General features: G+C 53.9%; 1 protein-coding gene across 2 annotated transcripts in view; it reads right to left on the reverse strand.

Annotated features, from left to right (window-relative positions):
* ABCG1 (ATP binding cassette subfamily G member 1) overlaps window positions 1-22978 on the reverse strand; it is a 55468-nt gene that overhangs the window by 30138 nt on the left and 2352 nt on the right. For both annotated transcript variants that reach the window (XM_028126435.2, XM_028126434.2), the window contains exon 2: window positions 17939-18182. In XM_028126435.2, coding sequence (XP_027982236.1) covers window positions 17939-18182 — 244 coding nt within the window. The remainder of the gene's footprint in view (window positions 1-17938; window positions 18183-22978) is intronic.

Raw genomic sequence — 22978 nt, forward strand, 5'->3', positions numbered from 1 at the left:
TCGCTCTGGCCTCGCGTCCCGCACAGGTGGCTGATCCCCTGGGTATGCAGGAGACTCCGACACAGACACGCGTGTGTGCCAACAGCACGTGTGGCCCCAAGAAGTCAGCTGCAAGGATCATGCGCAGCCACAGGGAGAATTCCTGAGCCAGCCAGAGACCGGGCACTGCCCCTAGACAGACGGACTCGTTCTCTGGACACCCCGGTGCCCATCTTCGGGGCCCACTTCCCAGGAGCTAGTCTGAGTGTGGCTCCTCAGGGTCTGCAGCCGCCGGGCCCGGAGGCTTCGTCTCTGCGCAGGATATCCACCCCCGCCGCCCCCCACCCCCCGCCCCGGGACAACAGAGACCAATGAGGCACCCAGCAGGACAGGGAGAGCAAGGTGGGTTTGAATCTGGCTTCTGTCCATTGAAATGCCTTCAAATGATGTGATCAGAGGCACCACACTCCCCAGGGCCCTCGGCCAGCCCCCACCCCCCACCCCCAGCAGGGCGGCCGGCACCACCAGTCAGCCCTGCGGCAGGCGCCAGTCAGGAGAAAGGCGACCCGCCCGAGCGGGGCTCATCACACCTCCTTCCAAGGCGTCTCCCCTCCTGTGTCCTTCCCACTGTCCCCTGTGGTCCGCGGTCCCTCGGCTTGCAGTCAGAATCCCCCTCCACGTCCCAGACTCGCACATGCCTACCCTCCCTTAGCGGGAGCCCCCCACCATATCTCTCACTGCCCTGTGGTTCCATGCCTTCTGCTTCTTTCTTTCTGGATCTGGGACCGCTTCCGTGATAGGACGGTGGTGACCGCACCATTCTATGCTCCCACATGTACTAACTTATCTGATTCCCACACCACCCTCTATGGGATGTACTTTAATGCCCCCACTTTACAGATGAGAAAACTGAGGCGTGGAAAGAGCTAAATAACCTTCTGGATCTCACAGCCAGCAGATGCGAAGCCAGAACTTAAACCATACAGCCTGGTCCAGAGTCCATCCAACACCACGGCCGGGCGCTCAGCGGGGCCATCCAGGAGGCTCTGACCCCTTTCTTTTCTGGGGATCTGGGCTCATTACACATCCGTCCCCTGCCCCAGCTTCTTCGCAGTGGTACTGACACCCACCCCGCTCTGCTCCCAGTTCCCAGAGCCCTTCCCCTGCATTTCCCCACCTCCCATGACCCCCTGTCCCGGGGAAATTAAACTCCTCGACGGCCATGCTTTATCTTTATTTCCCTTCCCAACACTTCGCAAAAATACTTTGCTTATAACAGATGATTAATAAGAAATTCATTGAATGATGAGTAGATGCTTTATCCCCCATCATGAGAATGGGGGAAAAAATTCAAACATGTCTTCCCCGCAAAATTACTCAGAAGCAAATTCACCAAGAAGCAGAAAAAGTGTTGGCTAGAAATTATTTCTCAAGAGTGTATAACACCTCACATCTCTTACCTTAGACATTCCTGTCTGATTTGCGGTAGAACGGGGTTTTCCTACTGTAGTTTAAAAATCACGGTCAGGTTTACTGTTTTATGATCCCTGGCTTTGCCTTTTTTTTTTTTTTTAACTTATCCTAAGCTGGTTACATTAGGCTTTAGGATTGATAGTAGTCAATGATACATCACGTTCTCACTCGGAACAAAATAAACATATGCATAGGAGATATAAATTTGGATGTGGCCAGGATACTGTTTAATCTCAAAAGCTGATTTCTCTTAAACCGAACTCCATCAGCCTGGGCCTTCATTTTCTAGAAGCCTGGCTTCTGTGAATCTTTAAGTTCTTTCCCTGACTTAAAAAGAAACACTCACATATAAATACAAGCATACATGTACATATTACATAGACAAGCACGAATGTCTGCACGGGCCACTGTGTCTCGAAATGGCATCTCTTACTTTCTGTAAGGCAAAATCGTGAAAAAGAAACTGAAAAAGGCTCATGAGACAGTGCATTCCTTTCCATCAGGGAGTTTACGCTGTGCCTGAATATCTTCTCTTCGCCCTGCACCTCGGTGGATGCTTCTTGCACGGAACTGAGGTTACTTTATGAAAGTATTCATTAACAGGTAATTTATTATAGCAGCTTCATTGTTTTGCCAGTATTTGCCAGTGAAAAAGGTCTTGAGAGCCACACATCCTTTGAAAACCTACTTTATATCCACTGATGACCTTTTTTCATCTTAAGAAACTGCCCTGTACATACAGCCCCAGTACAAATCCCCACGTTTACTCCTTTGAAGTGCGGGGATGGCCCAGTCACTCACCTCGAAGCTGACGCCTGCGGCTACAGAGAGCCACTCAGGTGTTGGGGTCACTGGCCAAGGAGCAGCGACCTGCGCGCCCTCACCGCCCGCCTGCTACCTCCCCCACCTGCCCTGGGCTCTCCTGCCGGGACCACCGTTCCTGACCTAACTCCAGGATGCTCCTAGGGAGAAGAGGTGCAGGCACGGTCCCCCCCCCGCCACCTCCCGGTGCTTCTGCTTCCCAGTTCCACCAGGACACTCAGCTGTGGAGGTGCACCAGGCTGGGTGGAGTCCAGGAACGTGTAGCAACATGCTTGAGTTGCCTGGTTTTCCTCACAGGTTGGCCCACCCGGCCCGGCCACATCCCAGCCCAGAGCTGCTCCATCTTCTCTGCCTCTAGTGAGGCCCCCAGCTGCCTGCCAGCCTCGTGGGCCTCTCCGTGCCTCCCCCACAGCCTTTGCTTCTGCTCTGCCCTCTGCCCTGACCCCTTTCTGCGCCCTGGTTGGCGCTCCTCTGTGTCGGGAATTGAGGCAAGCCACCGCTTAAAAACGAATGGACCCCACTGTCCACAAGAGAGCTCCGGCAGGCAGTAGGGTGAAGCAAACGGGGGGTTCCCCTCCCTGGGTAATCCCTTTATCTGCAGAGACGCCTAAGTCAGCTGGAGAAGTATGCCACTTTCCAGCTCCCTTCTAATTTTTATGACTTCAAAATGCCAACCCAGTGACTTCTTTATAAATCAAGCTTATTCACAAGCCAATGGAAAGGCTCAAGTTTTCATGTAAATCCCATTTTCTTTGGCTCTTCCATCTATGAGGTTCCCAAAGTCTTCTGATCCTCAAGGTCTGCTCCATCCTACATGCCCTGGCACAAAGCCCAGAGCGTCCAGAATGGACTGGAGCAAGCTCCAGAGGCAGCCCAGGGCACCCAGGTTCAGCAAACACAGCACCTAGGATGGGTCTGACTTGCATCTGGGGGACAGAGCTGGGCCAGTGACTGGGGGTCCAGGACCTTGCCAAGCACAGGTCTTCTCCTTGGAAGTCACCCCCAGCCAGCAAGAAGGGAAGTGAGGGAGTTCACACTCTGGTTTCTACTCGTACCTCCTGGTGTGACTCTTGCCAAGTCAGCAACCCTCTCTGGACCTCCAGCTCTGCCAGCAAGCTGGGGTTTTCTCTGCCTCCGGGCTTTCTGCGGGCACAGGTGCTTCCCTGGTGGTAAAGGTCACCACCAGCTCTCTGCAAGTTTTTTCCAAACGAGATACTGTTGAGCATCACCTATTTTGTGGCAGGGACATGGATGCCGTCCTAACAGCCCCTGCTCTTCAGCATAGAGGGGAGAAGCCTTGGGGCCTCCCCACTCACGCTCCAACCCTTAGGACCACCTCTGTGCTCCAAGGATGATTTTTACATTCATGAATTACAATCCTGCAATTCAGAATCTACCATCTGTGAGCCGAGGAAGACGCTCAAGTTCCTTGCCAAAAAGGGAGTGGGGATTGCGAAGTAAGACAGCGTCTATGGGGAAGGCAGTGCAAAAGGGAAAAAGTTTTGGAGGGCTTCTAGATGCGCCCATTTATTGGCGCAGCAATGACTGTGCCAACCGCCGTGTTTCTTACCGAGTCCCTAGAGCTGGTGCGGAGGATTTGGGAAACGCATCCTTATTCTGATGGAGTATTACTAAATACTGACAGATGGCTCAGGTAGGCTCGTGTTGGAGGCCTGCGCAGGGAGGGGCGAGGAGCAGCTTGGGGCCCAATGGCCCATCCTGTAGACCCACGAACCCCCCCGTGTCCACTCTGGCCTCACTCTCCCACCCATGCCAGTGCCCGGGGTCCTGCAGCAGACCCCTGTCCCTTCACATGGCCTTCTTTCTAGATTTCACAGTGGAACTGACCAGTGTGGGAATCCAACAGCGATAGAGCTCACAACAGCTTTATGTGGGGGTTTGAACAGGCTTGACAAATAAGCAGGAGGAAAACTTGCCCTCTTTCCCGCACAGGTGATATCTCAAACCAGCACACACACACACACACACACACACACACACACACACACACACACACAGGCATGCGCGGTATCTAAAATATTCTCTGGATCAGATGAAGATAAAAATATAACATGTACTCTCTTAAATAAGAATAATAAATTTGCTGAGTTTCCCCAGCATCCCAAAGCCTGCTCTCCCTGCAGAGATGCCCTGAAGGACAGGGAGCTTTTAGTCCCCAGTGGAAGGGAGGGGATGGAGAGGCTCCCTCGGGCCACGTGGGGCTCAGACGCCCGGGCCTGGCCCTGTGCCGCACGCCGAGCAGCCCCTGTGCCCTCGTCCCACCCTCCTAAAGCCCTACAGATTTTCAAACCCCCAGTAGAAACACAGGCCTAACATGTCCTCCCTTTTCACGTGACAGCGAGCTCACTGACGGGACAGCAAAGAACGTCCATTTTGCACTAGTTTGCATGAAACCCGGCTGCCCAGCGTCCTGAGAGGCAGTGACTTTTGAAGGTGGGCAAAGGTGTCACAGTGAGTGTAGGGCCACCAGACGGCCAGAGTGGTCCTCCCCGGCCGTTCCGGGCCCCCAGACCCCTGCTCTCTGGCCAATCTACCATGCCCTGTGCTGACAAAGTGACAAAGCGGCTGACTTACCCCCCCCCCCCGCCCACGGCCCCTCTCCACCCCGGGTCACTTGGGGGAGTGAGTGTCGCCCACACCTGTCACAGCTGTGCACACGCCTAGGAGAGTCTGTTCTGACCATGCTGCCTCGTTCTCCCTGGAAACAGGGCTTTAGGGCACACGCGTGAAGGAAGGAAACGTTTTCATGTAGGGAGTTGACGAAGTGGGCCTCGGTGGGTCACTGGATTTGCTTCACACGACCAAGGGCAAAGAGGAGGAGCGTGCGGGTCGGCCAGGCCGGCCTCGATTCCGGCTGGGGTCTCAGTGACCCCCGCAGGAACTCTGAACCTGTCACTTACACGGTTCCGTCATCAGTGACGTGGACACACGGCCCCACATGGTGTTGGGGATGCGGCGAGGCAGGTCATGCCGCCACCCTCCCGTTCTACCCACGCCGGTGCCCTGCAGCCCAAGGTGGCTACACAAGGCTCAACCCTCCCTCTAAGACAAGACCTACAACCCATGACCGCGGCTGTCCCACGCGGCTCCCCTCCCCTCCCCCGTGAGGCCGAGGTGAGGGGCGTGCGAGCTCGTGGCTGTGACGCGTCACCGGGAACCAGCTCTGCTGCTCTTATTTTTAAAGCCTAAGATTTTTACCCCAAACTTAGTTTTAGAATGATAACCAAATGGCTTTGATCCAGCCTATTGATTCTAGGCTACTGTGATTATATTAGTACAGCACATATAAAACCATTCATAAGGATTGTAGCTACTGTTTATTAAACACTACATGTTGGGGGGGGCACCTGGGTGGCGCAGTCGGTTGAGCATCCAGTTCTTGGTTTCGGCTCAGATCGTGATGTCAGGGTCATGGGATCGAGCCCCATGTCTGCTCCACACACAGCAGGGATTCTGCTTGGGTTTCTGTCTCCCTCCCTCTGCCTCTATACCTACCCCCACTCTTTCTTTCTTCCAAATAAATAAAATCTTAAAAAAAAAAAAAACCCACTACATGTTGGGCACAGCACTTCCTATGTATGAAGTTATTTGATTCCATGAGATGGATAATGATGGTGGTGATGACGATGGGCCTTTCACAGGGAGGTGAGGTAACCCACCCAGCTGCCCAGCCCGTAGGTGGTAGAGCCGGGCTTCGAACACACACTCCCTTATTCTGGAGCCCACATTCCCAAGCCCAGTCCTCCTCCACAGAGCGCATGTTGCTAGAAGGTGCAGGACCTGCGGTCCTTTTATTAAAAGAAAGAGAGAAGGAGAAAGAAAGAAAGAAGATTCTAACTAAGCCCCATGTATCACTCAGTTCATCTTAACCTCCGCCTTGTTACACATTCACTTATGACTCAAAGGAAGGAATATGCATTTTTTACAAAACTACAACCTGACAGGATTTCACACTTAACTATCTGCAAATGCAAGAACATGATCCACATGCTGGCAATGCAGCCGCCACGCCGAGACCACGGCCTATCACAGCCCATGCCTGAGAGGCTGCCGGCCCCACCACGGCTGCCTGTGCACGAGCAGTTGGCATGACGTCCTTAGTTTGCAGCCATGAAAATCTAGCCACAAGACTAACATGCGCAGCACCTGATATCTCTCTCACCCTCGTAAGGTAACCCACATGAACCTCGCTCCTGAGCCAAATTCTGAAGTGTAATGTTGCTGGGAACATTGTTCCTATGGTGGAAATTTCCATCCTGTCAGGACAGTGTGGATGCCTCTGTGTCAGTAGTCTCAGCGATGCAACCCGCATCAGCCGGCAAGCCGAAAGTGCTCGAAAGACCCCCCAGAAATAATGGAACCTCTGCCTAGCTCATCTACAGAGGCACACAAGCCTTAAATAAGGTATCTGTTCGCATCCCTGAAATGGTGGGGGTCAGTCCTGATAATAACCATGAGCAGGAAGCCCGGATGCCTTAGATAAGGTACAGTACAGAAATTCCCTTGGAGCACAACTCCCAGGATGCTTGTCAACGGTCTTCCTCAGACCGGGCAGACAGCCCAGGGCATCGGGACGTGAGATCGTGGGTCCCGGGTAAGGGAGGGCACTCTGTTTCGGGGACAGAGAACTTCACTGCTCTGAGCCACAAGGGAATGGTAAGGAGAGCTTCCCGTGTGGTTGCTGGGAAGACAAACAGGCTGGTATCATTGCTCTCATTCATGAGTAAGATCCTCAGTGAAGCCAAGAACACAGAAGCCAGCACGTGGGCAAAGTCCGTCCTACAGCGCTGAAATGCGCCCCGCTGTGTGCCGCGCCTGGTGTGGGTGGGCCCTAGCCACTCCCTGCTCCAACCCCCTGAGGCTGGTACTCTCCTCACCCCATTCTGCAGATGCCGGGACTGAGGCCCAACACCACGTGGCTCATAAGGGGAGTGGCCATGATCTAAGAGCAGGCTGCCTGGCCTGGCCCAGAATCCAGACCTACCACCACCCAGTCGCCCACCTGCCCGCCAACCTGCCCCTCCAGGGTGCTGTAAGGTGAGGCCGTGGGCTGGGCTGACCCAAGGAAACCGCAAGCAGCCCCTCCTCCCAGGTGGTCGGCCAGAGGTGGCTCACGGGCTGCCACACAGCCAGGGAAGATCCAGGTGTCCCATCTCCTCGAGGCTCCTGCTGTCCTGAGATCTCTTCCAGGGCGAACGTATGCTCCACGGTGACCTAGGCTTTTGTTAGTCCATTCATTCAGTTGGCAGTGAGCGCCCACTGAGCCAGGCCCAGGGCAGGACCGCAGGGATAAGGGCTAACTGACATAGGCCCTATTCGGAAGTGGAGAGGAAGAAAACCACAAAATCGTGTGCTGAGTGCCATGACCATGGGAGGCACAAGCCGCAGAGGGAAGGATGGGTGAAGGAACGCTTCCCCAACCTGGGGAGGCAAGGCAGGCTCCTGGCAGGGGGCGTGGTGCAGGAAAAGACCACGCAAACTCTGCCTGGCTACCCCTGCAGAGTGGCCTCAGAGAGAAGAGTCTGGAGACAAGAAGGAGGGGGCCCAAGGGGAGCCCTTGAGACATACCCAATTCCAAAATCGAGACAGACAGAACATTCCTATGAACAGAGAAAGAGACAAGATGATCGCGATCATTCCTCCTCTCTGAGCCTGATAAAAATGAGAGGCAGGAAAAGTGGGGTGCTTTGGCCCAGAGTGTGCGGCACGTTCGTTAACAACCTAAGGGAAGCAGGACCAGACGCAGATTAGGTTAGAAGGCTCACTGCTCACACCATTGAAGACATAACCACTTTCTGGACAAGCTGGTATGTAGCTCTTAGAAACAGGAAACCCGCAAGCTTCCTTTACCCGTACCCTGGGCCCCCCACTTTTCAACCAGACTTTTGTATATGGTATGATCTTATGTTAGCAACATGCATTTTACTGTTCACAGTAATGGAACGTCTCAGTTATCAGAAATGTGCGCTTCCTTCTTTTTGCAAAAACTTTTACCCTCCGTACCAGCAAATCCTCCAGAAGACCTAAGAGGGAATTTATGGTGATGAAACTTACCCACCACCATCTCTGATTTCCTGTATATTCTACCTTCAGCTCAGCGAACCTCAGAGACTTGGGAACTCTGTAGGTCCTTAGGTCAGTTTACAAAAAGGTCAACCCTACAGTCACAAAATCAAATAAGCAACCCAGTAAAACCCAAGACTGTGAGAAAAATCATTAGTCCTTAGTCTCCTTGCATTGGGTCAGGAGCCCAAAGGGTTGAGCAAAGCATATGAGTGAGGGTGTTTAATGTTTCATAACACACCGAAATGAAGCCCAAATGCGCCCGAGCCGCATGTGTCTGGAGAAAGCCCCGGTCCCCAGGGAAGGTGAAAGACGGCACCCAATTCCACCGGGCCATTCCCAGGTCCAGCTGCAGAAGCTGTGTTTATCATCACGTTTGCGGGTTCATCGAAAATGTGTACTAGATACTCCAGAAAACACACGGTTGAGTTCTGCTGTTACTTCTCCTTGCCCGGCTGACACGCCCAGCATGGAAGTGACTCAGCAGGCGGCAGGCCGGCAGCAGCCTGGCCCTCCGGATTCCAGCCCGCTTACTGGATCCCCCGCTCCGGATTCCTAAGGGGAATTCCAGGATTCCAGAAGCCGCCCTGCTCATTTTTAAAGGCTGACCTGACGGTAGAGAGGGCGCCACGGCTGGGGCCGGTGCTTCCCGCCCAACCTGCTCGGCCCCACCTACAGGTGAGCCTGGAACAAAACGAGACAAGTACTTGGATGGGAGACAAGAACATTTTATAGGGATTCAGAAGTCGGTCGTCTCAAAGGCAGCGACCTGATGGCGCCACCCTCCACTTTAAAGAGAAGTCTGGAAAATTCGTGAACCCTCCCCAGGCCGATGATGAAAGCTTTTGCAAGGACAAGAACGCAGACACTACACAGGACACCCGCCGTTTCCTTGCGGTTGGCCTTTCTCAATGTCTGTGTGCTGTTCCCACTCCGGCCGAGCCTCCCAGTTATGCTTAAACGGACATCAAAATAATCATCGAGTGAAGATTCTCTCCATTCATCGGATCCATTTTAGTGACGTCTCCGGAGTCAAATCAGGCTCCTGGGCAGGAGCGCGCGCGGCCCCGGCGCAGGTGTTCGTCGGGCCCCGGCGGAGCACCGGGTCTGCACGCCGGGGGTCCCAGGAGCACCTGGGCGCCGGGCCGGGGAGGCGGAGACCCGGCCGCCCGCAGGGCCGCAGCATCCCACCCGCGCTCGGCCCCTCGGCTCCCCTTAGCAACAGCGCCCCGCGCGCAGCCAATGCCGCCGCGCCGCCCAGGTTACCCGCGAGCGTTGACCGAGAGTAACCCCGGCGCGGGCGGCGGCCTGGGCGGGCGGCGGCCACTGCGCACGCGCGGCGGCGCGGACTTGCCCCGCCCGCATCTGCGGGCGCGCTAGGGGCGGGCTGTGCGCGGCTCTAGCAGCCCTTCAGAATTTAGGGTTCCCAAGGCACGCGAAAGTCCTCCGGGCAGCCTCCCCCAGACCCGCAGCCTGATCTGCATGTGGGAGCAGGTGCGTCCCCCGTACAGCGGGGACTAGCGCGCCCCTCACCCCCCGGGGCAGTAGCCCCGCGGAGTCAGCGTTGACCCAGTACAGCCGGGGAAAGGGGGCGGGGGGGGGCACTCCGTATTTAAAGCCCGCTGAAGAGCTTCCTCTAGGCTGGCGGCCAGAACCTCACTCTGCGGAGAAGGTGCAGGTGAAAGTGCAGGCCAGAATGAATTCGTTCTATGGTAACAAGCCAGTCTCGCAGCCCTTGGAAGGAACGTGCAGGTGCAGGGCAGGTGGCCGGATACCCCCATCCTGGAGGGTGAGGACAGGCAGAGGTGCTCAGTGCAGGTCCCCCCCCCCCCCCCGCCAGGTGGCCGGGAGTTCCTACCCAGGCCAGAGAAGGAAACTGCCCCCTCCCCCAGCCTAGCCCACGTAGGAAATCTGGGAACCGCCTCCCCAGGGAGGTAGGGAGGCCCTCTGCGCTGCCTCAGCTGTGACCAGGGCCTGGGGTTGTGTATGTCACAGGCAAAGAACATTTCACACACTTCGTTTGACCAAAGGAGGTGAGTTCTCAGTGGAGCTTGTTGAGAGGCAGGTAGTTACGACTTGAGGTTTAAGCCTGAATCCAAGATCTGCCTCCCTGGAAACCTCTTTTACTCCTGGGTGAGATGTCCGTGCAGATACGCCCCCATGACTCTCCCGCGAGCCCTTTAGGATGCAGCGTGCTAAAGCCAACAGCATGTGCTTAGGGAACAGTTATCTTTTCATTAAAAAATAAATAAATAAATAAGCACTTCTCCTAAAAAAGTGGGAGGGCAGAAATAACAAGTGAGAAATCCCATAAAACTCCTGCTATAAAGATTCAGTTTCAAGACAGGCCACTGAGATATGAAGGTGGGGGACTTTTTGTTGCCTTATGACAATAAAAGAAACAGAAAGACGGCCTCACGTTCTCTTCGTCTGTGAAGCTCCACTCCTCAGTTGAGGGACGGAGAGCTCGAGCTCTGCTCACGGCCCTGCCCCCCAGGGATGCCATTGTGATGCCCACGCCCAAAGGGGGACTCGAGCCTCCTTTCCTCTAGGGGCCACATGCTTCTGTGTCTTCCTTCTCAGGTGGCCCTGGGTCTTGATGCATGCGATTATTGTTTTGTACTTGGTTAGGCTTTTCTCTTCCTAATTTGTGACCTTATTTCAAGACCAAGATGATAAGTGTTTTTGCAAAGTTCCAAAAAGCGGAACTGGGATCAACAGATGAACTCAAATTCAGTTTCAGCTCCACAGACAGAAGCTTTTTCTAAGAATCACCATGTGCAAGCAAGGACCTGGCTGCGCGGGGAGATGGCAAGCGCCCAGACCGAGGCCGGCCGCCCGTTGGTGGGGAAGCAGCAAGAAGAGTTGCTCCACCGGGGGGAGGTCAGACTAAGGGAGCTTTGAGGCCCCTGTGGGCCTCCAAGATTTGGACTCTAAATATAGGTCTCAGTTGGACATAACAAGAGTCTTGAAGTCACTCTGTCATGTCTTCATGTTGACACAGAATGCCGCTCATAGAGCGGGCCGCAGGTGGCTGACAACACAGCTGAAGAGTAAGAAGTGAAGCTAATGGCTGGGGTCAGACTGGCTCCTGCAGGCACACCAGCCTCCACCCTTAACCCTGAAAACTCCTCTTGGTGCCTTTTCTCATATTATCAGCCAAACACTCAGTATTAGATAGATTTCATTTGAAGGTAAGCTTTCCTACAAAGGTTTTGGAAGCTGGTCAGCACGGATTTGATAGAGAATGCACCTCCTTTCTACAAACCCCTGGATGGGACGGGTCAGATTTACCCTGACCACGTGGTTACCTTTGTTCCTTAAATAAGTAAATCTGTTGATTCCAGAACTGAACTCAAAAAGAGCAGGTGTATGCTTACTAAACATTTCTTTCTGCCAATTTATAAACAACAGAAATGGTTTCATGTTCGGCAAAATGTCACCTTGGGTTATTTCTTTGCCTCTGAAGATTAGGTTCTGGTTTATAACAGAGGACTTGAGCTCCAGAACGTGCAGTTCTCACGATATGAACATATCTGGGGTGTTAAAGGAGGGTAGGAGGGCACCCACCTGGCAGGTGAAAAATGAGCGTGGCAAGAATGTCTTCAAAAAGTGAGACAGTGACGCTAGCGCCCCACTGAACAGAGCACAGCCCTGCGAAGTCTCCCCGAGGATACCGGATGGCTCAAGAACAAGCAAACTCTCCGGGAAAATGGCAAAAGGCAAGTGTGCCCGAATAGAGAAGATGCAGATGGGAAGGTGACAGGGTGGCCAGCCATGGAAGTGGAGGAGAAAAGGAAACCTCAAGGCCAATGTTGGCTGGGCCACTGAAGCCAGGTCTGCAGGGGCCATCCGCCTGACGGTGCCACACCTTTGCCTTGTGCACCTGATGGCAGGTCCCAGCTGGGGATGGTTGGGCTTCCATGCAGGGTATCGAGAAGGGGAGCGTCGAGACTCTTGGATGTTAACATTCTCCTTGTAAACTAGCAACCCCTCTGGTATTGATTGTGGTCACTATGCGTTCCCCTCTTGTGATTCTGTTGGAGAGCCGGCCCATCCTCAACATGTTTTCAAAGCCTCTTTCAAAGCCTAGGAAGCAGAAGATCAAAACTGTTCTAGAAGACCTCATCACCACAGGGCCTGAGTGGGTGGCCTGCCTGCCTGCCCCAGGGAGCTACCAAGTACTGAGGACCTAAGAAGTGGCCCCAGAGGGGAAGGGAGGAGCGTTCCAGCGTCTGGGCTCTCCACGGCAACATAGGGCCATTGGGCTTCCTTTGTAAAAGCCCCAGCCTCAAGCAAGGAGCCCTTGTGAGCAAGGTATAGTCTCACCAACACTGTACTGGAAGACTAGCTACAGCCTCAAATAAACACAAAGGCAAAGTATTCGAAACAATCTTCTTTTGTACCCCAAAGAAAATCCACCTTAGCGTGATGGTCCCCAAGAAGCACAAAAGCCGTTCATTCATACTGCGGAATATATAAGCCCCCTTGAGCCTGAGCAGCCCCAGCCCTCTGCAAACCTACAGCTGCCATGGGCTCCCCACGGTCCTCCTCTTGCGGCCTTCGCTCCCCATCCCTGCCCCTGTGGGCTGCATCGAGCCAGCCCAGCGCTTGGTTGGGATCCAGTCTTCCCTTAATGGAATTCCTGAAAGGGATTTATTAGTGGCACATTCCACTCATTTTAGCCAGGCTGTCATGGCAGGCCCTGGGAGGTAGCTTTGGAAATTAAGAGAAAGCAAACTTTAATTTGAGAAACGCATTTTTTTAAAGCTTAGATGCAAACCAGGACCGATAATCCGATGTGGATCCGCCCAGAATGTCTTAACTGCTTCCTGGTAATTTAGCGCGGCCAAGGCTGGGAGGTAGGGTTTCAGAGTAAGCCCGTGCTATTCCATTCCATAAGAATCACCAAGCTGAGACAAGTGCCAGGCTCAGGAGTGGTAAAGAAAACTCTCTAAAGCCCCAGATAGGATTCCTTTCCTTCTCAACCTGAACTTTGTCACCAGGTAATCATGGGAGGTGTATTTAATTTCTAAGAATCATGTCACCTGTTTGTGTGAAAGCATGCCATACGCATCAGCTCACCTCCCTGGCGAGGGGACTGGAGGGCTAGAGCTTCTCCAAAGGCTCAGGGGATCCTTTCTGGGTCCTTATGAATGGCGAAGGGGACTAACGTCCCCACAGATCGGTTAAAAGGGAAATCTGTCAGCATTAACGGTCAAGGCAGTGCCTAACGGCTTCATCAAATGGGGCGTAACACCCCCAGGCCACAGTGGTCCGAGGTGTGCCGCCTTGGGGCCAGGGGCTTACCAGGTGTCTCGTTGGGTCTTGGCCCCAAATTGTACCGACCCGCTTTTCAATTGCCATGTTCTGTGCTCCTGGGACCTGGGCCCTGCCTCTGAACCTCATGTATCCCATGCGGAGAGAGGGCAGAATTGGCCCCTGAGCCAAGCGGCCTCACCAACTGCTTTAACTATCCAGATGGAAACTACTCGGGTCTCCTTGGGGAGCAGCGTTATCCAGTACCCCAAGTATTCTTCTTGTTCGTTGTGATGGGTCCCATCCTGACGAGAGCGCTGTGTGAACCAGCTCTGAAAGCCTGGAAGTGCTGTTTAAGTGTAAAATGTGGTCACGGCGTGTTCACCGGAGAATTTCATGATGTGGATTCTGTTCTTAATCAGGGGTCCCAAATATCCCCAACACTGTGTCTTTACAGGAACGGAAGCCGCTTTCAAAGTGAGTCACACTGAGGGTGACTGAGGGCCTCTGTCCCGACACATCCCTGACACAGTGGCTAGTGTGACCGGGCCAAAGTCCACTCTCTTCCAGGTCATTTGTCCTGTCAGCTTGTGCTACGTGAGTGCACTCCTTGGGGGAAAGTAATTACTGCATCAGAAGCCGGTGAAATTATCCTTGGAGTCTACTCTGTTCTCCCGAGAACACTTTCTTTCACAATTATGTTCCCTGCTAGGAATCTATTATATGATCTAGCTTTTCCTCCAAAGACATCATTAATCATATGGTGAAAACGTTACTACAATTGAAAATGTAGAGATGTTTGTTAAACTCCGTATTCAATGCTTGGCAATCGTCCCACTCGAGGGTTTTCAAGAACCGGCGCCTGACATCTTACCAATGATGTCACAGATTCACCTGCCACCTTTTTGCCAAGCATTAGGACACTCTCTTTCTTTAAAACGATCGTGTAGGAGTTTAAAATATAACTCTGTTCGCATCGCCAAGCTTTGCTGCAGAGTTCTGTGTCGAGCCGGGCCCCAGCGCCTGGTTCTGGGAGAAGCCGTGGGAGAAAGAGCCTGCCCTGGGATGTACGGAGTGGCCCAGGGTCTTTGTGATGGAAAGAGATCTGGAGCAGGAGTTGGACCGCGGGTCCAGCCTTGGCTCTGACCGTGCACCATCACCGCGGCTCTCTGGAGCTGGGCCCTCCAGGAACTCACGTCCCGGAAATGCCAGGACATGCAGGCCGTGTGATCACCACAGGGAGTTCAACACAGAAAGCTGAATTCTCAACGATTAAAAAACCCCACAGGGGCGCCTGGGTGGTGCAGTCGGTTAAGTCTGACTTGGTTTCAGCTCAGGTCATGACCTCAGGGTCGTGAGATTGAGCCCCACGTTGGGCTCCACACTCAGCACAGAGTCTGCTTGAGATTCTCTCCCTTCCCCCACTGCCGCTGTCTCCCCTCCTCTCTCTAAAAGAAATAAACCTTAAAAAAAAAAAAAAGTCAGCAAAACTAATATGGCGAGAGAGGTAAGGGAAAGAGCCCCTGTCCCGAAGGTGGCCACACGTGGCCTCACACAGAGGTGGTGCCAGATTCACAATGGCCACAGTGAGAAACCGGGATGTGCAGAGTGGCTGGGTGTGACTTCTCAGCTTAACCGAATCATGGCTGGGGGCTGAGGCAGTTGCCAGCAATCAGAGGAACAAAAGCAGGAAAGGCAGGATCCCACACTGAGGGCAAAGGAGCGGGACCCCAGCAAGGAGGGGTCTCGCCAAGGAGGGTGTGGTGAACCGGGTGGGAAAGGCAGATGCACAGGTACCAGCCCAGGGACTTCCCTGGGGCAGCCCCGATGCCGGGTTCCAGGTTTCATGCCTACTTTTGTGATTTGTCCGGGGGGCCTCTTAGTTGGGGAGGTACAGTCCCCACGCCCCGAGCCTACTGGATGTAGCGCTCAAGAGCCTGACGGTGATGACGCAGTGAGCATGAGCTGCATCAGCAGCTACCTTCCCTCGTTCTGGAAGCTCTGGCCCTGCCTGCAGCTTGCAGCCTAACGTGGCAGCCAAGCCGCCAAGCCGCCGTGGGCAGCAAGCCTCTAGGGGCGGCGCTGCTTCCCTGAGGCCCTGCATCAGGCGAGGCATGGGAACCCAGGCGGGCCGCAAAGTTAGCAACGGCCTGGCTGACGAGCTCGGGGTCATGGGCAAGGCCCTCCACCACTAGTTTCCTTTCCTGAGAAGCATTTCCCACCTTAAATTTATGGGGAGTGGAAAGCCATCTAAATTCTGAATTGCAGGGTACCGAGAACAAAGGAAATGATGGGGCGCCCAGCGGGGGCAGGGCTGGGGGAGCAAAGCGGAAACAGGTGCTGCTGAGGGGGGCAGGGAAGGAAGCCAGACAGAGGTATCAGGCCCCACTGGTTCAGAAGCCAGCAACCGGGACACACCAGGCCGATCATGCCCATTTCCCCTCTGGCCCTAACCATCTGTGACTCACCGGCAGGTCCCGTGGGGCCCACTTCCTGCTCCTCCCCTCCTGAGCCCACACAGGTTACTGTAGGGCAAGTGTCTGTCTGGAGGCCACCTGGGTGGAGCTTCCAAGGGGGCTACTGGGAATGGGCAGGGGTGGCCCCTCCCTCACTAATGAAGAGGCCGTCACCACTGGCTAACTTGGACAATTAGCGGGACCAGCTCTAACACGTAGAGTATGGGATTCACAAGCCCCTTACCTAATAGGAAATGCTGTTCTCCACTTGCAAACCATGAACGCTTGCTGTATTAGATGTCAAAACGAGATTCTGCCTCCGTTTTCCAGTGTTTGCATGCCTGGTCTGCGTGGCACCTTCACTGTCCAGGACACCCATCCAAGCCTCACGACCATTTCCGCGGCCACACGTAACAGACGTGCCGGAATCGACCTCTGCCTCTCGAAGGCCTGCCACAGTTTGTCCTTCTAGACCAACCGAGCCAAAACAACAAGGTCCTCCTGGTGGCTCAGCGAGTTTTTCCCCAAGGTTTTTCTTTCACGGTGAGAAGGAAAAGGCTATAAGCCTGTGTTGAAACTTCAATGGGCTCACACAAACGGGCCCAACCCTGAGCCTGCCACGGGCTTTCTTTCTTTACAACACTGGCTGGCAAACTCTGACAATGTAAGTATCAGATGGCAGCATACAGCCGGCCACTGATAAAGCTCAGGATGTGTTCCTACTTGTACAAACAGACATAAAGTCATCTGGTAACTAACGTGGCGAGCAGGTCCCAGGGGCCGGTCCATCAAGAGTCCAGCACCATGGTCACAAGGAAGCCCAGAGCGTCCATGCCAACAACCTCAACAGCTTAGCTTCAAGGGAGTAGGAGAACAAAATGAAGGTAATAGCGGGAAAAGACAGGATCATGAAATCTAAAAAAGTCTTGGTGGGTCTGCCTTGAAAAGAAGGAAGGTCTGACTCTGGATTTCAGTTGAGAGTCCTAACATACAATAGGCCAGCGGTACCCGGCTCACTGTCCTTGTTCCAGATTCCTCACAGATGTCCCCGTAGTTGTAAAGGCTCATGAGAAGCCACAGGCTGTTGTTCCTGGGGGACGTGGGACATGCCGTCTCCCAACTGCCCCCCACCCGCCTGAAAGGGGGGTGCAGGATGGGCACATAGGTCAGGCTGGAAAAAAACAAAACAAAGCAAAACACCAACCCAGGGAAGCATTAACTCTACACACTTTGGAAATCTCGAGCTAGCACAGGAACATCCAGGTGGCTAAAAAAACTCCAAATACCGGCATCGGTCACCAAATCCCGTGAACACGCAGCAAACGGTGGCAAACTCCAGAGCCTCCCAGTCCCATCCTCTCTCTCTTGTATTTTCATTTCCGTGGCTCATTTGACAACAGTCTATTTATAGCCCATCGGCACCACCCATAATGTAGATGATCGGCAGCCGGAGAGGCCGCTCTAGGTCACCGGCTACTTTGGACTTCAAACTTGGGAGAAGCACCTCCCTTCCTTTGCCCTCCGGAACAGTAAGAAATCGTGTCCTCTTGAAAGACCAACGTGAGGGGCATCCGGCGAAGAGGGCCGAGCCCGCGCTGGCAGCCAGCACAGGCGGATGCTGGCCGGCCTTCGTGACAGTCCCTGTCTTCCTACCACGACTGAAGAGCCACCATCAATCTGGGGTCCTCTCATCCAGCCTGTTCGCGTTAGAGGTGAGGACCAGTCGGGCACAGAGCCAGTCAAGAAATTGGCCGCAGTGGCAGCGACGAGACTGGGCAGACCCCCGACTTCCAGCCCCCCAACTGTCCCAGCCCACCGGCCGCCTCCCCCCATAGGCGCCGCCCGCCCCCAGCAGCCCTCCCTACCTTTCTTCCTCCACCAGGGTCCTTCCGGGACTGAGTAGGAAAGGTCCTTGAACTCGATGTTCACGGCTGCCCTGCGCGGCAGGGAAGAAAAGCGTTGGGCTTCCGTGAGGTTGTTGTCCACCTTTTTCAGATGTCCGTTCAGCAGGTCCGTCTCGGAGGCTTCTGTGTGGCCGGAGACCACCTCATCCACCGAGACGCACACGGACTTGGGCTCTGTCATGGCTGTGGAGTAACTGCTGGTATTCTAGAAAAACGGGGAGGAAGCAGAGGAAGCACCAAGAGAGGTTAGGAGCTCCGCGAAGGGAAGGGCACCAGGGACCCAGCCATGAGGCTCGTGGTCATCGACTATCCGCCACGTGCTTACCCGGAGGGATTTGTCATCTCTAGCCATCGCTGCTGCTTCTATTAAAAAATATATATATGTGCCTAAGGTAGAATATTAGACTAATCTACCGAAGTCTCACTGTGGAGTCATCAAATCGACTCACAAAACTATAATAAACCCCTTGCTTGTCTCGAAGGGTCAAACACCGGCCACCATAAAAAATTAACTATTTACAGTGAGAACGCTCATTCAGAGACCCAGTAAAGATGCACGGGGGTCCCTAGGAAATGCGTAACTGAAAGAGTTTTACTTAAAATGAGCTCTTTTCGTGCCTTCCTGTGGAAGCTCATAAACATTTCCCAAGAGCCATGACTCCACTCAAACTGCTGGGGTTTGTGGGAATCGGCCTTGTGCCTTCCTTGCAAATTTTCCAACTCACTTCCAACCCTGCCTCTCACTGTCTCTTCCTAATAGCGCTGGAAAGTTGGAAAGGTTGATTTTTTTCTCTCTCTCTCTGTTATACACACGAGGAAATGGAGACACAGGCGCTTTCTGGAGCTCGTTCTGAGCCCTACAATCAGGTGAGGGGCAGAATTGATCCCCAAATTGAGTCACCAAAAAAGGAGGTGTTCCTCCCACCCGAACACCAGAGGACCTGATATTTTGTAGCGACGTTGGCTTTTGGAAGCTTCCACTGGGAGTCAACTGAACTGTTACAGATATGCCAAGAACCAAAAGTATTTATGCAAAGTAAGGAATATCCTTATCTAATGGCTTGGCAACGCTGAGCGGATCGATGTGCCTCAGGTACCTCCAAAGCACAGAAGAACCCTGGGGTGGACAAAGATTATGCTGCACTTTTCCTGGCTGTCTCTCGAATCCGAAGAGAACATTCCCCAGTGCCGAAAGTGTGGGCCTTTGGCACCTCTCCTCCATAGGGTTGAGGACCATCTGCCTGATTGGGAGAGCCCATCGATAACCCTCTCTGATGATCCAGGCCCTTCTGCCTGCCATAGGACTGCAGACACACTGCTCTTCCCCCACTAAAGCGCCCTCGTTAGGGTCCATGACTATACCGTTGAAGACCTGGCATTATTTCTTTTATTTGTTTTTTTAAGATTTTATTTATTTACTTGACAGAGAGAGACACACAGAGAGAGGGAACACAAGCAGGGGCAGTGGGAGAGGGAGAAGCAGGCTTCCCGCAGAGCAGGGAGCCCGATGCGGGGCTCGATCCCAGGGCCCCGGGATCATGACCTGAGCCAAAGGCAGACGCTTAACAACTGAGCCACCCAGGTGCCCCGACCTGGCATTATTTATAACATCGTGGTATTGAAAGGCTCAAAAATCGGGGCGCCTGGGTGGCTCAGTCGGTTAAGCGGCTGCCTTCGGCTCAGGTCATAATCCTGGGGTCCTGGGATCCAGCCCCACATCCGGCTCCCTGCTTGGCGGAGAGCCTGCTTCTCCCTCTCCCTCTGCCTACTTGTGCTCTCTATCTCTCCGTCAAATAAATAAATAAGATCTTAAAAAAGAAAAGACAAGAAAAGAAAGGCTCAAAAATCTTGGAGGGCTGGGGCGCCCGGGTGGCTCAGCCGGACTCTTGATTTCAGCTCAGGTTCTGATCTCAGGGTCGTGAGATGGAACCCCACATCGGGCTCCTCGCTCAGCGGGGAGTCTGCTTGAGATTCTCTCTCTCTCCCTCTGCCTCCACCCCTCCCCCCTCTCTAAAACAATAAATAAATACATCTTTTAAAAAAAATCTTGGAGGGCCTGAGGGTTGCGAATATTTAGACGCACACGTAGGGCCAGGGGAGATGTGGGCACAAGGATTTCTGGTTCTCGTCATGTTTGAAAATGTTGCTTTGCTCTTTAAGTAAAAGACATACACACACAGCCCTCCCAGGCATCTCCTACCTCTGAGAAGCTTAACCAAATCAAAACTTAGCTCACGGACTATAACATTCTGTGGATAAAAATTAAAGTGCAAAGTAAAACTGAGAAAATTAAGCTCGGCTTGCTGCTCGCACCGAGCATGTGAAACATTTCACACGCAAACATAAGTAGGTTCCTACATTCCCGAGGCAGAGGCAGGGAAGGCTTGTGTCTGCCCGGCCACGGACTCCTCAGGACCTCTCCGCTCCGCAGGGGTTGCTGCGGGACGTGGCCTCTGTCTGCCGTGACTTCGCCCACTGCCTTCCGTGCTGGGGCCCCTTGAAGGGATGACGGCAGGCCCCGCCCGAGCTCGGCCACACGTTCAACGCCTCTCCAGCACCTACAGCGGGCGCCGAGCGCCACCCCTCTGCCCACCCATCCTGCCCGTTGGGGGCACGTGCCGTTCTTCCAGCTTCACAGCCCCGGCTTTGACTCCATCGGTGCGCCGGGGCTTAGTGGAGAGAGCAGTGGGGAAGACAGGGAGCTCCAGGCCTGGTCCCTGAAGCCCATGCCCCCCCCCCCCCCACACCCGCCACCTCCGCGGAAAGCCTAAATGTCTGCTTCCAAACCCACATCCTGCGGGCAGACCCGGCTCCAACCGTGGGCGTTCAGCTGGGAGCAGGGAGCATCCGGCAGTTCCTCACCAGTGGTGGCCCCCAGGACCTCCTCCCTGACATCCCAGCCGCCATGGCCCAACCAGACCGCAGCCCCTCTCCCTGGCACCCACCACAGGACTGCGGCAGATCCTCAACCCGTGTCATGATGTGGGTCTGGACTCCAAGCCTATCTCTTCTCTCGCTCACTCACTCATTCAGGAATGAGAGCCCCCAGCAAAGCCCTGGGGATCAGCAGTCAGCCAGGCAGACAAGGCCTGTGGCCTCAGCAAGCTCCCCATTCAAGGCTGGGCTCCAGGCAAGAATGCGGGCAGTCACAATGCCCTGAGACCAGAGCTAGAATGAGACCAGGTGGGGTGGGAGGAGGGTCCCTGCAAGGGAACAGCCTGTGCAAAGGCTCAGCAGCAGGAGGGAGTGGAACATCGGGAGATCTGAGAGAAATTCAGAGGCTGGAGCTCTGATTTCGATTTCGGGTGGGAGGGCAGGAGGGAGGGAGAGTCAGAGGAAACTGGAGACACATGGGGTCTGCATGTGAAGCACTCGTAAACCCTGTGAAGGGTTTTGCACTTTATCTAGAAGTCTTGGGGGGCACCAAGGGATCTGAAATGGAGGTAACGGACCCGAAACTGTAATTAAAAACCATCTCCTGTGGCAACGTGCAGATGGGAGGGTGACAGTGGCCTTAGCCAGCTAGTGGTGGTGGGAACGGAGGCAAGTGGACAGGGCAGTAGGACAAAGCTGGGTGACTAACCCGACCTGGGAGAGAGGGAGGGAGGAGGCAGAATCAAGTACTCATTATTTAAGTATTAAATAATGCCTCCCGCATACTAGGTGAGTGATCATAAACAACAGTGACTATTGATTCGGCAATGACCTGTACCCACTAAAGTCTAGGCTGCAGAGAGGATGCCTCTTACTATCTCTGCACCAAGCGGGGGGGGGGTGTCACCATCCCCCACTCCGTTTTGAGTTGGGCTCTAAGACACAGAGACTGCCTCCTGCCCAAGACCCAAGGTTAATGAGTAGCCAAGCCAGGGTCCAGCTCTGGGTGGCTTCTGCTCCGAGCCCTGTTGTCTCAGCCAGTGCCCTTAACAGCACTTGAACATTGCTTAGCTTTCTAGAGGCAAGTTGTAGGTGACCCTGGGTCATCCCGGCCCCCGCCCATTAGAGGAAAAGCCACGAGAAGCTGAGGAAACCAGACAATCCCGCCCCCACAAAGAAACTGACACCGAAGTGGTGCATACCATTAGCCACCTTTCTTCCACAGGTGTCCAGTGACCTTGCCCAATTAATAAAATCATGAAACCTTGGATGATGGGAGGCAGCGGCTGTCATTCTGAAATAGACCAGCTCTCTGGGAACATCCTCAGATGAGAGCGGCCGGCAATGTAGGTTACAGCTAGTTTGTCCTTAGCCTCCTGAGCTCATTAAAAATGAAGCAAATACATCTGCGCTCCCCATTTGTTGTATGTTTCCCTATCTTTTCCAAGCATTATCTTTGACCTCCCCATCTACACACAATTTGTGCTGCATAATAAATGATAAATAATAGTAAGGCCATTCATGGGTGTTGAATGCTGAGGAGACCCTATTTGGAATTGTTCCTGCCTGCCATTCCTGAGAATATTCTCTTGGGTGCTGATTTCAACTGAAATGCAAGCATACAGAATTGCCTGTTTAGCTGAGGAGGGTCTCTAGTAGTCCCCTCAGGCCACTGTGAGGCTGGTTCATGCTCTTCACCCAGGGACACGCAATGAGAGATAGAAACTTCTTCCCACAGCTCATGGGGAAGGGAGGTAAAGGAAGAGAAAGGCGCAGGCAGCAGGCCCTGGTACACACTTCTCTCTCAGTTCTCTCTCCCATGTGCCGCTGCTGGGCTTGGTGCCCACCTAGAGCAGTGGACCCTTCAACTGGAGGGCAGATCCCTCCCGGGTACCCTGGCCACCTAAGAGGATAACGCTAGCTAAGAATCCTCAAGGCCACTGCCGTGGGGAAAATAATCCAAACGTCATACCCTTAACTAAGCAAAAGGCAGGTATTACTTGTGTGGTCACTTAGACTGCTGATCTCATCATCGCCAAACCCCACTTCAAACAGCCCCGAATACCACCATCCTGTTGGGACCTCGTGCCTGCCCCTCCCAGCCCGCTCAGGGCCAGGTGTTTCGTC

This window comes from Eumetopias jubatus, unplaced genomic scaffold (assembly GCF_037043125.1).
Source record: "Eumetopias jubatus isolate StellerSeaLion01/CBP00866 unplaced genomic scaffold, mEumJub1_p1.0 scaffold_1, whole genome shotgun sequence".
NCBI lineage: Eukaryota > Metazoa > Chordata > Mammalia > Carnivora > Otariidae > Eumetopias > Eumetopias jubatus.